Source organism: Mandrillus leucophaeus, unplaced genomic scaffold, assembly GCF_000951045.1.
Source record: "Mandrillus leucophaeus isolate KB7577 unplaced genomic scaffold, Mleu.le_1.0 Scaffold722, whole genome shotgun sequence".
NCBI classification, from domain to species: domain Eukaryota; kingdom Metazoa; phylum Chordata; class Mammalia; order Primates; family Cercopithecidae; genus Mandrillus; species Mandrillus leucophaeus.
The window spans coordinates 1,017,115-1,031,746 of record NW_012107831.1 but is presented as its reverse complement, the minus strand read 5'-3'; the positions used below and the strand labels follow the sequence as shown (position 1 = coordinate 1,031,746).

At 37.6% G+C, this 14,632-nt stretch overlaps 1 protein-coding gene across 1 annotated transcript in view; it reads right to left on the bottom strand.

Annotated features, from left to right (window-relative positions):
* The window catches only part of UBA6 (ubiquitin-like modifier activating enzyme 6), a 79,735-nt gene extending 65,353 nt beyond the window's left edge, over positions 1-14,382 (bottom strand). The window contains exons 1-4 of the mRNA XM_011965394.1: positions 14,252-14,382; positions 9,871-9,933; positions 2,185-2,279; positions 1,639-1,667 (exon numbers count right to left, since the gene is read on the bottom strand). Of these exons, the coding sequence (XP_011820784.1) occupies positions 1,639-1,667; positions 2,185-2,279; positions 9,871-9,933; positions 14,252-14,322 (258 nt within the window). The 5' untranslated portion in view covers positions 14,323-14,382. The remainder of the gene's footprint in view (positions 1-1,638; positions 1,668-2,184; positions 2,280-9,870; positions 9,934-14,251) is intronic.
* Positions 14,383-14,632: the final 250 nt, after the last annotated feature.

The window sequence follows — 14,632 nt, the reverse complement described above, 5'->3', positions numbered from 1 at the left end:
TTCTGTGATGCAGCAATCCCACTTTTAGGACTCTATGTCAAAGACACACTGGGAAAAATACAAAAAGATATATATACAAGAGTATTAAATGTAGCACACTATTAGTAAGAGCAAAAGACTGGAAATAATCAAAAAGCCCACTAATGGGGAACTGGCTATAAGATGATATATCCATACAATGCATAATCATGCAACTATTTAAAAAAAAAATGAAAGATGTATTTATAAATATGGAGTAATCTCTAGGATATGCTGTAAAGAGATAGCAAGGTAAAGAAGAGCACTTTATATGAGAAAGGTGCGAGAAGATAAATATATATACCCACACATAAACAGATATACATGTTTGTGTGTATGCATTTACCTACCTACAAAAACAAATGAAGAATAAACCAAATATAAAAAGACAGTAACCTAGTAAGTGAAGGAGGAAATAAGGTAGCAAGAAGCTAGACTTATCTGAAAATACTTTGTTTAAAAAATCTGACTTTGAATCATAAATCTCACATAATAGTAAAACTAAACTTTTAAAAAAGCAGTCTCTAAAAATCCAAAGCAAAATGAATACATGGACTAAACTGTTTATGGAGTCTGCTATACACAGAGATTTATTTAAAGTGACTTTTAAAAGCAGTTAATTTGCCTGCCAAATCTAGGTAGGATCAAAAAACTAAATTTTTTTCAATAATACATTATTATTAACAATATTGGAATTGGTATTCTGAAACTATGCCATACAGGTAAAATATAATAGGATAAAGAATATATAGGATATATAGGATAAAGCATCTAATGGATCATTAGAAACCAAAATCCTAATAAGACACAAATATAAAATCACAGAAATAAATACCCTATAATCCAAAGTAAAAATTAGAAAGTTTAGTAATACTTTACAAGCCTAAACCTGAAAATCAGAAATTTCAATGTGTACTCATTATGAACGTTTCAGCTCTGCCCACTGAAAAGACTTTGTAAACAGTGACAGAGACTACTAGGGGCTGTGTCCAAAAGCCTCAAAAAACATGAAGAGAACCAAAATAACCAAAGATGGAACAATCTGAGCATCAATGAAAATAACTACAATAGATGAAAACACATCAAATTATGTTTAAATTCATGAGTTTATCATAATGACCAGAGTCATGCACAAATCCCGACTCACAGAAACTATGAGACAATAAAATGTTGTTTAAGCTACAAATTTTGGGGTAAACTGTTTTACAGCAACAGGTAAACTAATACAATGGTATTAAGAGCTTGTTACATTTTAGGTATGAAAATATCTGCTTCAAAAGATATTCTTACCTTTTAAAGATACTAAAATATTTAAGGATGATATAATACAATGTCTGAAATTTACATCAAAATAATTTGGCAGTTGGGGGCAATAAGGAATGAGAAGGAGATATATGAAACAAATGTCCCCAAGAGTTGGTAACTGAAGCCTTCTGATGGGTATGTGGGGTTTTGTTAAACAATTCTTTCTACTTTTGTATATTTTTGAAATTTCTCTGATTTTTTAAAAAGTAGAGCATTAAAGACAATAATTAAAACAAAGTATAAAACAATATTACCACAACAAATGAGCCAGAAAAAGGCTCATAACAATTTTTCTCACAGACGACATTTACTTACCTTAATCCCTGCAAGAACAAGATTCTTTGCTAGAAAGGCAAAAGAAAAAGGAATAGCTCAATATTGGGAATACATACTGGATATGTCTTCACAGAGCTTAGTCACATATCTGATTGGATACTTTTGACTTCTTTTTTTACTACTTAAGTTCCTTGTCTTAAAAAAGTTACAAAATACAGGTTAAAAGTGAAAAAATTAAAATGTGCATAATCACAACACCCAGGAATAATCACTCCTAAAATTTCAATGTATTCTATCAGATATGTTTTTATGAATACAGTATATGTATGTGTGCTACTTATAATGAATTAATGGATATAGAGAATGATAATTAATGGTTATTAAAATCACAAAAAGAAGCAATGAGTCATTACTGGTTATTTGTGGAAGAATATAACAACATCATGAAATAGTCTTGACAAAGATTAAAAACTTTTGGATCTAATTTCTGTTATAGTAAACATAAGGGGATGAAGTTAAGTTATTTAAACTATCTCACATTGCTCAAAAGTGTCATACAAAATTAGGAATATAAATATTGCTTACCAATTTCCAAACCAAGACCACCCATTCCACTTAAGAAAACATAGGACTTGGCCATCTTCTGCATTGCTGTGTCTCCAAGAACGTACCTCTGTCGACTACATGGAAAACACAATAAAAGACAAAAAATTATTTCACTAAAATTTAATATCTCTTAAAGTTGTTTGCAAATGAAAAGCCTAGGAACTCAATCCTGCCCACAGACTTGTTCTGAATGATTTGCAGTGTTTAAACATTTCTGAATTAAATGCCAAATATATGACATATTTTTAAAAATCAGATAATTTGGCACCACAATCCATATTCCCTCAAGGCAATAGACAGATGGAGTTGAGTAGGAGTTGCCCTGTTTAGGCAGGAGGATTATGTGCTCCAGATTTGCCACAATCAATTCCTTCCTGTTCCTCTCATTTATTACCTCAGTGGCCACTATAAGCATTTGAGTTTGCCATCTCCACCTTAAAACTTTCACTATCAACAGGATTTCTGAGACCCCCATCTCTACATAAAAATGTGAAAATTAGCAAGGTGTGGTAGCACACACCTGTGGTCCTACCTACTCAGGAGGCTGAGGTGGGAGGATTGCTTGAGCTTAATGGTTTGAGGTTACAATGAGCTATGATAATGCCACTGCACCCAAGCTTGGGCAACAGCAAGATCCTGTCTATATCCAGATATAAAGGATGATCTTATCGTAGCAGCTTCATGTCAGAATTCAGAAGTCAGGGAATGTTGTACCTGGCCAGTAATACTGATTTTTGCCTAAGGATGGAATTTATAAGTGCCTTCTTAGTATCATCACTTCTTCTATTGTTAGTACCATCTGCAGCTTTTTCAGACTTTTTTGTCATATCCTTAGTTTTGGTTCCTGCCCAGCCACTGAACTGCCACTACATAGGCAACATACCTAGTGTTAGGTTCTGGACTACAAGCCAATCTGAACCCACTGTCTTCCCTAGTATTCAATAATCATTTAATGAGTATCTTCTAAGACTTAGACACTGTGTCATAGTCTATGACTTAGAAAAGCTCATGGTCTGACAGAGTTGACACACATGTGAACAAATACTATGTGATAATGTGTTTATTTAATAGCAATAAAAATAAGATGCTTTAGGACTGAGCAGAAAGGATGAGAAGTAACTCAGGCAAGATATCACAGAGCAGACACAGGAGTGAGTTCTTAAAGGATCATTGGAAGGTATTTTTGAAGCACAAAAGAGCATTACAGGAAAAGACAGTTGAGGTAAAAAGGTATAAACTGCAATTACCTATCTTATCTTTGATAAAAGAAGTAGTCTAGTATGGCCAGTGTATTCAGAGGAAAAGGTGGTTGGGGCCTTCAATAAATGGTGCTGGGAAAACTAGATTTCCAAATGCAAAAGAATGAAAATGGACCCTTATACCATACAAAATAATCAAATCAAAATGAATCAAAGACTTAAATGTAAGATCTGCAATTACAAAACTCCTAGAAGAAAACAGAAAAGAGGCCTCATAACACTGGTGTTGGCACAGATTTTCTGGATGACACCAAAGGCACACACAACAAAAGCAAAAACTGACAAGTGGGACTACATGAAACTAAAAACCAGTAAAGGAAACAATCAACAAAACGAAAAGGCAACCTACAGAATGAGAGAAAGTATTTGTAAACCATGTATGTGATAAGGGGTTAATAATATCCAAAGGAATGCCTATAACTCAATACCAAAAAAACCCTGAACTGACCCAATTTTTAAAAATAGACAAAGAGTTTGAATAGATGTTTCTCCAAAAACATGCACATAGCCAACAAGTATATGAAAAGGTGCTCAATACTCGCTAATCATCAAGGAAATACAAGGGAAAACCACAATGAGAGATCACCTCACACCTGTATGGATGACCATTATAAAAGAAAAGAAAACAAAACAAAACATAACAAGTATTGGCAACAATGTGGAGAAACTGGAACTTCTGTGCACTGTTGGAAATGTAGAATGGTGCAGCTGTTATGGAAAACAGTATGAAGCTTCCTCAAAAATTAAAAAATAGAATTACCATATAATCCAGCAATTCCATTTTGGGTATTTATCCAACAGAATTAGAAACAAGATCTTGAAGAAATATTTGCTACATAAATCTGCTATACGACAATGTACACAGAGTAAACAATATAGTTGACCCTTGAACAACATGGGTTTCAAATGCACAGGTCCACTTATATGCAGATTTTTTTCAATAAATATACTGAAAAATTTTTTGGACATTTGTGACAACTTGAAAAAACTCACAGATGAACTTTGTAGCCTAGAGATATCCAAAAATTAAGAAAAAGTATGTCATGAATGCATGAAATCTATGTACATATTAATCTATTTTATCATTAACTACCATAAAATACACACAAATTATAAAAAGTTAAAATTTATCAAAACTTACACTTACAGACCACAGATGTCGCCATTTGCAGTTAAGAGGAATGTAAACAGATGTAAAGATGCAGTATTCAGTCATAAGTGCATAAAAGTCACTGTAGTACATACTGCACTACTGTAATAATTTTGTAGCTACTTCCAGTTGTTATTGTGATGAGCTTAAGTGATGTATCTGGTTAAAGCGCATGTGACTCTATTCATAATCTTTGCCTGAGCAGTTCCTCTCTCCAGTAAATTGAATATTGCAGGAAAAAGTGATGTCTTGAGGTTCTTGCATATTTTTCCATCATGTTTAATGTGCAATACTGTAAATCTTGAATGACATATATGGGACCCATACAAAGTGCCACCAGTAATGTTGCAAGTGCTCCCAAGAAGCTGAGAAAAGTCATGACATTACAACAAAAAGTTGAATTGCTTGATATGTACCGTAGACTGAGGCCTGCAGCTGTGGTTGCCTGCCATTTCAAGATAAAATGAATCCAGTGGAAGGACCATTGTAAAAAAAAAAAGGAAAGCCATCATTGTAACTACACCAGCAAGTATGAAAACCTTGCACTTTTTGTGAAAGATCTTTTTATCTTGTATTGAAAATGCAGCACTGATATGGGTGCAGAATTGCTGAAACAAAGTCATACTTATAGACTCTAACATGATTTGAGAAGAAGCGAAGTCATTATAAGACCACTTAAAGCAAAAAGAAGGTAAAGGATATAAAGCTGTAGAATTCTTTTTTCCCCATAGGTTACTGGGGTATAGGTGGTATTTGGTTACATAAGTTCTTTAGTGGTGATTTGTGTGATTTTGGTGCACCCATCACCCAAGCAGTAAAGCTGTAGAATTTAATGCTAGCAAAGGATAGTTTGATAATTTTAGAAAGAGGTTTCGCTTAAAACAAAAGTCAGACACAACATGAGAAGCAGTTTCTGCCAACCAAGAGGCAGCAATGAGTTTCTAGACACCATGAAGAAAATCACTGAAGATAAAGGATATCTACCTGAATAGGTTTTTAATGTAGAAGAAAGTGCTCTATTCCAAAAAAAATTGCCACAAAGGACATTTATTAGTAAGGAAGAGAAGCAAGCACCAGAAATAGATAGTTAACTCTACTGTTTTGTGCAAATGCATTCAGGTTTATGATCAGGACTGCCCTTACATATAAAGCTTCTAACTCCTTAGCATTGGAGGGAAAAGATAAACACCAGCTGCCAGTCCTCCGGCTACATAACAAGCAGGCCTGGACGAGAACCCTTTTTCTGGATTGGTTCCGTTGATGCTTTGATTCTGAGATCAGGAAGTGTCTTGCCAGTAAGAACTTTTAAAGTTCTTTTGCTATTGGACAATACACCTGGCCACCCAGAACCCCATAAGTTCAACAAGGAAGGTGCTGAAGTGGTCTACTTGCTTCAAAACACAGCATCTCAAATTCAGCTTCTAGATCAGGGCATCATAAAGGACCTTTAAGGCTCATTACACACAGCACTCTATGGAAAGGATTGTCAATGCTATGGAAGAGAACCCCAAGAGACAGAACATTATTAAAGTCTGGAAGATTATACCATTGAAGATGCTATCATTGTTACTGACATCAGACAATCAGGCAGAAGGTTCTGATGATTCAAGATTGCGTTGATTTCTTTAAAGATATGGACCCTTCTACAACAGGGGCACCAAAAAGAAACTAAAGAAAGTGACAGGAGGATCAGTACTGTATAGAAACATTTTTCCAGAAATGAGAAAGCAAAAAAGTCACACAGTAGTTACATATTTCCATAAAGTTACAGTGTGTGCCTGCCTCTCCTTCCCTACCCTTCTGCCTCCACCTCTTTTGATTCTGCCACTCCAAGACAAAACCAACTCCCTCCCTTCCTCCTCCTCAGCCTACTCAACATGAAGACAACAAAGATGAAGACCTTTACGATAATCCAGTTCCACCTAATGAACAATAAATGTATTTTCTCTTCCTTATGATTTTCTTAACATTTTATTTTCTCTAGCTTACTTTATTGTAAGAATGCCATATATATATACAGTATATAATACATATAATATTTAAAATGTGTGTTATTTATATTATCAGTAAAATTTCCAGTCAATAGTAGGCTATTAGTACTTAAGCTTTGGGGGAGTCAAAAGTCATATGTGGATTTTCGACTGCACAAGAGGTAGGGTGCTGGGGAGTTGGCATTCCTAACTTCTTCATCGTTCAAGTGTCAACTATACTACACTACACACTTAAAAACTTGTTAGTAGGGTAGAGTTCATGTTATGTGTTTTTACTACAATACTAACTTTTTAAAAGGTAAGTTGGAGTTATGTTCAAAATGACTCGGTAAGCTATAGTATTTGGACTTGTACTATGAGACAAAATGGTCAGAACTGTGGCTGTGTGAAAGAGAATGGAGAGAAAAGAGAACTTCTGGAATTTATCTTTATCTTACCCTACCTTCATCAAGTTCACTACTGACATCTATCTCCCCGAGATGTTAAGAGGCTAAGGATCCTCATTTCATGCCTTGTCCCTAAAATATATTAATCATTGTCCAAAGTCCTAGGTCTAATACTAGTCCCCATAAGCAACAGATACAGATTTTAAAAACAAAAAAATACAGCTGGGCACAGTGGCTCATCACACCTGTAGTCCCAGCACACTGGGAAGCCGAGGCGGGCAGATCACGAGGTCAAGAGATTGAGATCATCCTGGCCAACATGGTGAAACCCTGTCTCTACTAAAAAAAAAAAAAAAACCTACAAAAATTAGCTGGGTGTGGTGGTGCATGCCTGTAGTCCCAGCTACTCATGAGGCTGAGGTAGGAGAATCGCTTGAACTCAGGAGGCGGAGGATGCAGTGAACTGAGATCGTGCCACTGCACTCCAGCCTGGATGACAAAGCAAGATTCCATCTCAAAAAAGCAAAAATACAAAACTCCCAAATCTTCAGATTCAGCCACTACTACAACAACAACAACAACAACAAAAAAACAACACCAAACCCTCGAACATGTAAGTTAATTTTTTAAATCTAAGAAAATAAGACCTAGTTTTTGTGTGAAAATCTCACGTTTTGGCCTTTGTAATATACACATCTTTGTATTTCTTTTTTTTTTTTTTTTTTTGACACGGAGTCTCGCTCTGTTCCACAGGCTGGAGTGCAGTGGCACCATCTCAGCTCACTGCAAGCTCCGCCTCCCGGGTTCATGCCATTCTCCTGCCTCAGCCTCCGGAGTAGCAGGGATTATAGGCGCCTGCCACCACGCCTGGCTAATTTTTTGTATTTTTAGTAAAGACGGGGTTTCACCGTGTTAGCCAGGATGGTCTCGATCTCCTGACCTCATGATCCACCTGCCTTGGCCTCCCAAAGAGCTGGTATTACAGGCGTGAGCCACCGCACCAGGCCATATCTTTGTATTTCTACTAAGAAAACCTATATGTAGTCAGTAACTCTTTTAGTATTCCCTAATAATTCACTCTTTTAGTACCCACATAAATTTCCGGCTTTATCATTTATTAATGATTCCTGCCCTCACTATGACAAATTCTTAAGGAAGATATTAAAACTCAAATATGCACATTGGTAAACAACTAGATGTTTGCAATACGACATGCACACAAAGTGCACACAACTACACCAAAAGATACTATCCGTCAAACAAAAGAAAATGGCTTACCTCTAATAATAACAGCTAAACTGCTATATTCTATAACTCTCAGTAAAACAAACTGCAGCCTACTCACATAGCATTGTAAATGGAAAGTTTAGTCACTGAGCTACTGAAAATTATGTTTATTTATCAGCATTACAGGGTTGGAGGGACATAAAAAAAGTTTCACAAGGATTAAACTAAAAAAATGAATAAAATTAGTCAATACTATCACAAAGAGGTGCCATTTGTTATATCAAGAAAAACATGACCAAAAGGACATTAAGAATATAATTATAGATTAAGAATCCCAATTTAAGAGTCCACTCTCCCTTTGTGCTTACTATCTTCAGGCCACACTGACCTGCCTGCTGTTTCGCAAGAAGGCAAACTTGCTTTCATTTCAGAGTTTTTACACTATTTCTTCTGCTTAGAATGTTCTTTCTTAAAAATCTTGGAATAGTTGACTTCTTATCACTTAAGCCTCTATTAAAATATTGTATTACAAATATCACACACATCATTCCTGATCACCCTATCAATAAAATGGCTACTCTTATCCTTAGGTCACTGCCTAACTCACCAACCTATCATAGTTTCTTCAAATCACTTACCATTAACTGTTTGTCTGCCACTCCTACCAAAAAATGTATGGTCTGTTAAAAACTCACTACTGTAATCCAAATACCTAAAACAGTACCAGGCATTTAATAATAATAGATAACCCTGTGCTAAACACTGTTTTAAGTGCTTTAGACATACTAATTCAGTTAACCCTTATACAACAACTTAAGGTGACTTCTAAACCATACTTTATAATCAGGAAACCATCTGTAAAATAATTTTCACATGAGCAAGATTGTTAGTCTTTTATCTCTTTTCCCAAGCATATAGTACAAAACAGGATTTTCAACATGCCAGATGGTATGTATTAGCTCCTAATAAAGTGCTCATTATTGACTCTGCATCTTTTTAATTACTTTAAAAAGTATTCAAATTTCATGAAAAAGTATAGTTTAAAAAGTCTCATCAAATTCCATTCAAAACACAACTATTCAATCATACAATACTTTCTTTAATTACTAAAAAAGTATTCCAATTTACTGAAAAAGCATAGTTTTAAAAGTCCCATCAAATTCTATTCAAATTACAACTCTTCAATCACACAGTATTTCTCCACTGTCTATAAATTACAGAATAGGAAAGATTTTAATGAGATTATAATGAAGTAATCATATTCTATAGATGCTATTGTATGACTAAAGTGAAATATTATTCTTCATGAATTCCTGCACTATCAAGAACTCAAATATGAATTATTGTCCAAAAATGAAAGGTTTATTTTGCAGAGGGTGGCAAAATCCTTCTTAGTCCTATCACCTAAAACAACTGAGATTTAAATATTATCCGAATGTAGTTAAAAAAAATCACAGAAACCCTAATTTTAACTTGAGAGGAACTCTTTATACATATATATATATTGTGTGTGTGTGTATATGTATAACATATATATATTTTATATATATATATAATTCCACATAGGCCGAATGGTATCTTCAAAGAGACTACTTGATTATTTGAGAACAATTAATGAGAAAAATAAGTTTCAGTTTCCATGAGATTCTTACCTGTATAATGCATCATCGATCTCCACAGATGCTGTTGACATAATGGGCAAATTTTTATTTGTGCTGGAAAAAAAAAACATGGTTATTAAATTTTCACATTTTATAATATAATATTTGATTATTCGTGTGATCAGATTCAACAGTTACTAAAGGTTTTCACAAACCAAACATACATTTTATTATCTACCACTTTACTTATATTTCTTAAATGGCCTAAAATTATCAGATTGCTTGTTCTCCCTTGTGTAGATATTAAGATTACAGAGCTCATCATCTTTTATTCTCAGATCTCAGGTGTTGTTTTATCACTGATATAAAAATATATATATATATATTTTTTCCCCCCCTTTTTTGAGATGGAGTCTCACTCTGTCACCCAGACTGGAGTGCAGTGGCGTGATCTCAGCTTACTGCAACGTCCACCTCCTAGGTTCAAACAATTCTCGTGCCTCAGCCTCCCAAGTGGCTGGGACTACAAGTGCATACCACCACATCCAATTAATTTTGTAATTTTAGTAGAGATGGGGTTTCACAATGCTGGCCAGGCTGGTCTTGAACTCCTGACCTCAAGAGATCCACCCGCCCTGGCCTCCCAAGGTGCTGGGATTACAGGCATGAGCCACTGTGCCCCGCTGTTTGGTACATATATTCTAATGGATCTGTATTTCAGCAATTGTGTACCATCAACTTTCTCTATATATATACTCTTCCTAGATAAACTCATTCAATCCTATGGATGAATATATATTGATTATATTGAAACTTATTTCTCCATGTGTGATCTTTCCTCTGACCTCCAGATTGTATACAACTGCCAAAACAATAACTATTCTGATGTCTTACCTGGTATCACAAACATAACAAACTCCAAAGAGAATTCAATTACCCCTGCTTAATGTATTCTTCCTGTCTTTCCTAACTCATTTTCTGCTACCATCATTTACTGGGTAGTCCTGAAATCTAGGGATCTTCTTGCTTAAATCATTCCCCAACTTTCTCTATTTGAGACCTGTTAGTTCTACCTTCATAGAAGATCTCAAATCTGATCACTTTTTACTATTTCAATCAGTACAATCTCAAGCCAAACCATCATCACATTTCACCTGAGCTATTTCAAAGACCACCTAGCTAGTCTTCTTATTTCCACCATTGTCCTTCCCGTTTATTCTCCATAAAACAGTCTAAATATCCTAAAATGCAGTCAGAAATTATCCCCCGAATTTGGGCTACCCTTCAGTGGATTTCCTTTACTCTTAAAATTCAAACACCTCACCATACTTGGAAGGGCCAATGTGTTCTGTCTCCCAATTACCTCTCCAGTTTCAACTCCCACCACTCTCCTTTTTTGCTTACTATCTTTAAGCCACACCGACCTGCTTGCTGTTTCACAAGAAGATAAGCTTGCTCTTATTTCAGAGTTTTTATACTATTTCTTCTGCTTAGAATGTTCTTTCTTAAAATCTCGGAATAGTTGACTTCTTATCAGTTAAGCCTCAATTAAAATATTGTGTCACAAATACCACACACATCATTCCTGATCACCCTATCAATAAAATGGCTACTCTTATCCTTAGGTTGCTGCCTAACTCATTAACCTGTCAGTTTTTTCAAATCACTTACCATTAACTGTTTGTCTGCCACTCCTACCAAAAAATGTATGGTTTGTTAAAAACTCACTACCATATTCCAAATAACTAAAACAGTATCAGGCATTTAATAATAATAGATAACCCTGTGCTAAACACTGTTTTAAGTGCTTTAGATGTACTAATTCAGTTAACCCTTACAACAACCTTGCCCAAACTGTGGGCAGGCACTATTGCTATCTCCAATGAACAGATGGAAAAAAGAGGCTGAGGCAGGTTAACTTAAAATTTGCCCAAAGTCACAGAGCAGGCAAATGGCACTGCCAGGATCTGAATCCAGGCAGTCTAGCTCTTGACTACCACACATACTGCCTACTGTCTCTAATAGTAGACCTAAAGGAAGCACTTTAAAAATCTGTTAAATGGGCCAGGCACGGTGGCTCATGCCTGTAATCCCAGCACTTTGGGAGGCCAAGGCGGGCAGATCACCTGAAGTCAGGAGTTCGAGACCAGCCTGACCAACATGGTGAAACCCTGTCTTTACCAAAAATACAAAAATTAGCCAGGCGTGGTGGCAGGCGCCTGTAATCCCAGCTACTTGGGAGGCTGAGGTGGGACAAAGGCTTGAACCCGGGAGGAGGAGGTTGTAATGAGCCAAGATCCCACCGCTGTACTCCAGCCTGGGTGACAAGAGCAAGACTCTGACTAAAAAAAAAAAAACAAACAAACAAAAAAAACCTGTTAAATGAATAAATTTTAAAGGAAGAAAAATCTAAATATACAAATCTGACAAAGTATACTTATTATAGCAGCATATTATTTATAGCAGTGCTTGTCTCAATTTTTTCACAGCATGGCCTTCAAAAAACATATCTGTAGGAAACACTGGGAAGCAGAGATAATTTCCAGGTACAGGGAACCAGTCTGGAGCATTTGGAGCTGAACCACTGTGAGAGCTGAGATCAATATACTAGCAGAAGTGCAGGCCATTCCTAGTTCTGAGAAGCTCTAATCGTCAAAGGATTCTAAAAACAGTGCGATGGCGTCAAATTCAGGTTTGGAATCCAACTTTCTAGTCCTAGCATTGATAAATAAGCTAAAGAATTTGTAAACAAAGATAATTAAAATGTTATCATTTATCACACCAAACACTGACACATATCAAATGATACCAGCTTCTAGTTAATTAAATGGATAGCTATTAAAAAAACTGATTCCAATTACCAAGGCAAATCAGAAGATAGCTGTGTTCTAAGAGATCACCTATCTAATAAAAAACACACACACATACACAATATACTCTGTTTGGGCATTGTAACAAAATATTAAAATAAACAAAATTTGTTTCTTTTCTTTCTTTTGAGACAGGGTCTCTCTCTCTGTCACCCAGACTGGAGTGCAGTGGCACGACCTTGGCTCACTGCAGCCTCGACCTCTCCAGACTCAAGTGATCTTCACATTTTAGCCTCCCGAGTAGCTGGGACTACAGGCGTGCACCACCACACCCAGCTAATTTTTTTTGTATTTTGTAGAGACACAGTTTCGCCATGTTGCCCAGGGTAATCTAGGAACTCCTGAGCTCAAACGACCTGCCCGCTTCGACCTCCCAAAGTGCTGGGATTGCAAGCGTTTGAGCCACTGCACCCAGCCAAAAAAATTTTTTTTTATCTACTTTCCTATCACCTTATCCCTAGTACACTTTCACTTGCTGCTCTCCTTGCATGGCGGGGGCAATAGCCCTAGTGGGTAAATCTGAATAAAAACGAGAAGAGCGACATTCTAACTAGCTCTGCCGCTTAATGGCATTACTGGCACTATTAAGAAAGTTGTACCTCACTGGAATGTTTCAAGAATATGCAAAAATAATATAATCTATAAGACAATCAAAAACGCTTCGAATAAGGCGCGGGTTATATTACATAATATCCCTCAAGTCTGGCAGTGTCTGCAATGGCAGACAACACCATGAAACTGAAAGCATCCCTTCCGTCCGAAACTGGCGAAAAGGCTACAGGTTTACAAAGTGTCACATCAGCTGAAAATAATACATCCATCACTTCTATCTTTGGCATGGTGTATTCTGACAGTGGTGGACAGAATATAACTACCTGCTTTATTAATTATGAGATGATCGAAAGAAGAACTACTAACCAAGAAACTGGTAAAGGCCTGGCACAAATATTTCCCCCCTAATTTTACAGGGGCGGGAAAGACCTAAAGAATTTCAAAATCAAGTGGGAAATAAGAATGGGTAACTTGTGTATTTTTTTTTCCTGGCTTTTTTTTTTTTTTTTCTTCCATAGTCAACAGAGGCCTCAGGGTGTCCAGATTGCTACTGATTCATTCTTACCAAGTTCCTTCTGGTAACAGTTTTCAAAAGAGGACCTCAGTGGAGGTGCACAGTGGCGCTCCTCGCTTTCTTTTTACGGAAAGGAGGAAAGGTGCTTGGCACCAGTCGAGGAAGCTCACGCCAAGTGACCGGGACCAGAACTCGCTCTCGGCCGGAGCCCCTCAAGTCTGGTGACTCGGAGGAAGGAGGATCCCGAATCCCAGCCAGAACTGAGAAAGCGCTCAAAGGTGCGGAAAGACGACTTTTCCTCAGGAAAGCCGGGAACAGCAGAGGCCCTAGCCCACGTCGCCACACCCACTCCGCGCGCCCCTCTCCTCCCAGGGCCGGCTCTGCTCGGCCCCACGGCCTCTCGGGCGCCCCCAGCCCGCCGGAAAGAAAGAAGCAGAAACCCGGAGCCTGGGTCCCACCCGCGACCCCCTCACCTTCACCCGCCTCGTCCTCTCACCTGCCAGTCCCCCAGGAAGAACAGGATGCCTCTTCCCCCTGAGGGGCGGCCACAGGCTTGGATCCTTCCATTGCCGCGTGAGACACCGCCGCCGGCTACTGGGAGGTAGGAAGGAGGCGGGACCGCGGGGGTCAAGGGGCGGGCGGCGACGTCATCAGAGGGGCGGGCCTGGGGAAGCTAGGAGCCCGGCAGCGCCTTCCCGTCAGCCCTAGGGGCGTCCTGGTTTCCGGTTTGGGTGTGGCCGCATGGAGTGCTGTGGTGCAGGTGGCCGAAGGGGGCGTTACTGTTGCGACTGGCATCCGCATTCGGCAGATGTAGATGGAACCAAAGTCCAGAAGTTACGCGTCACCCTTGCTCTACAGCCAAACATGCAGGACTCTA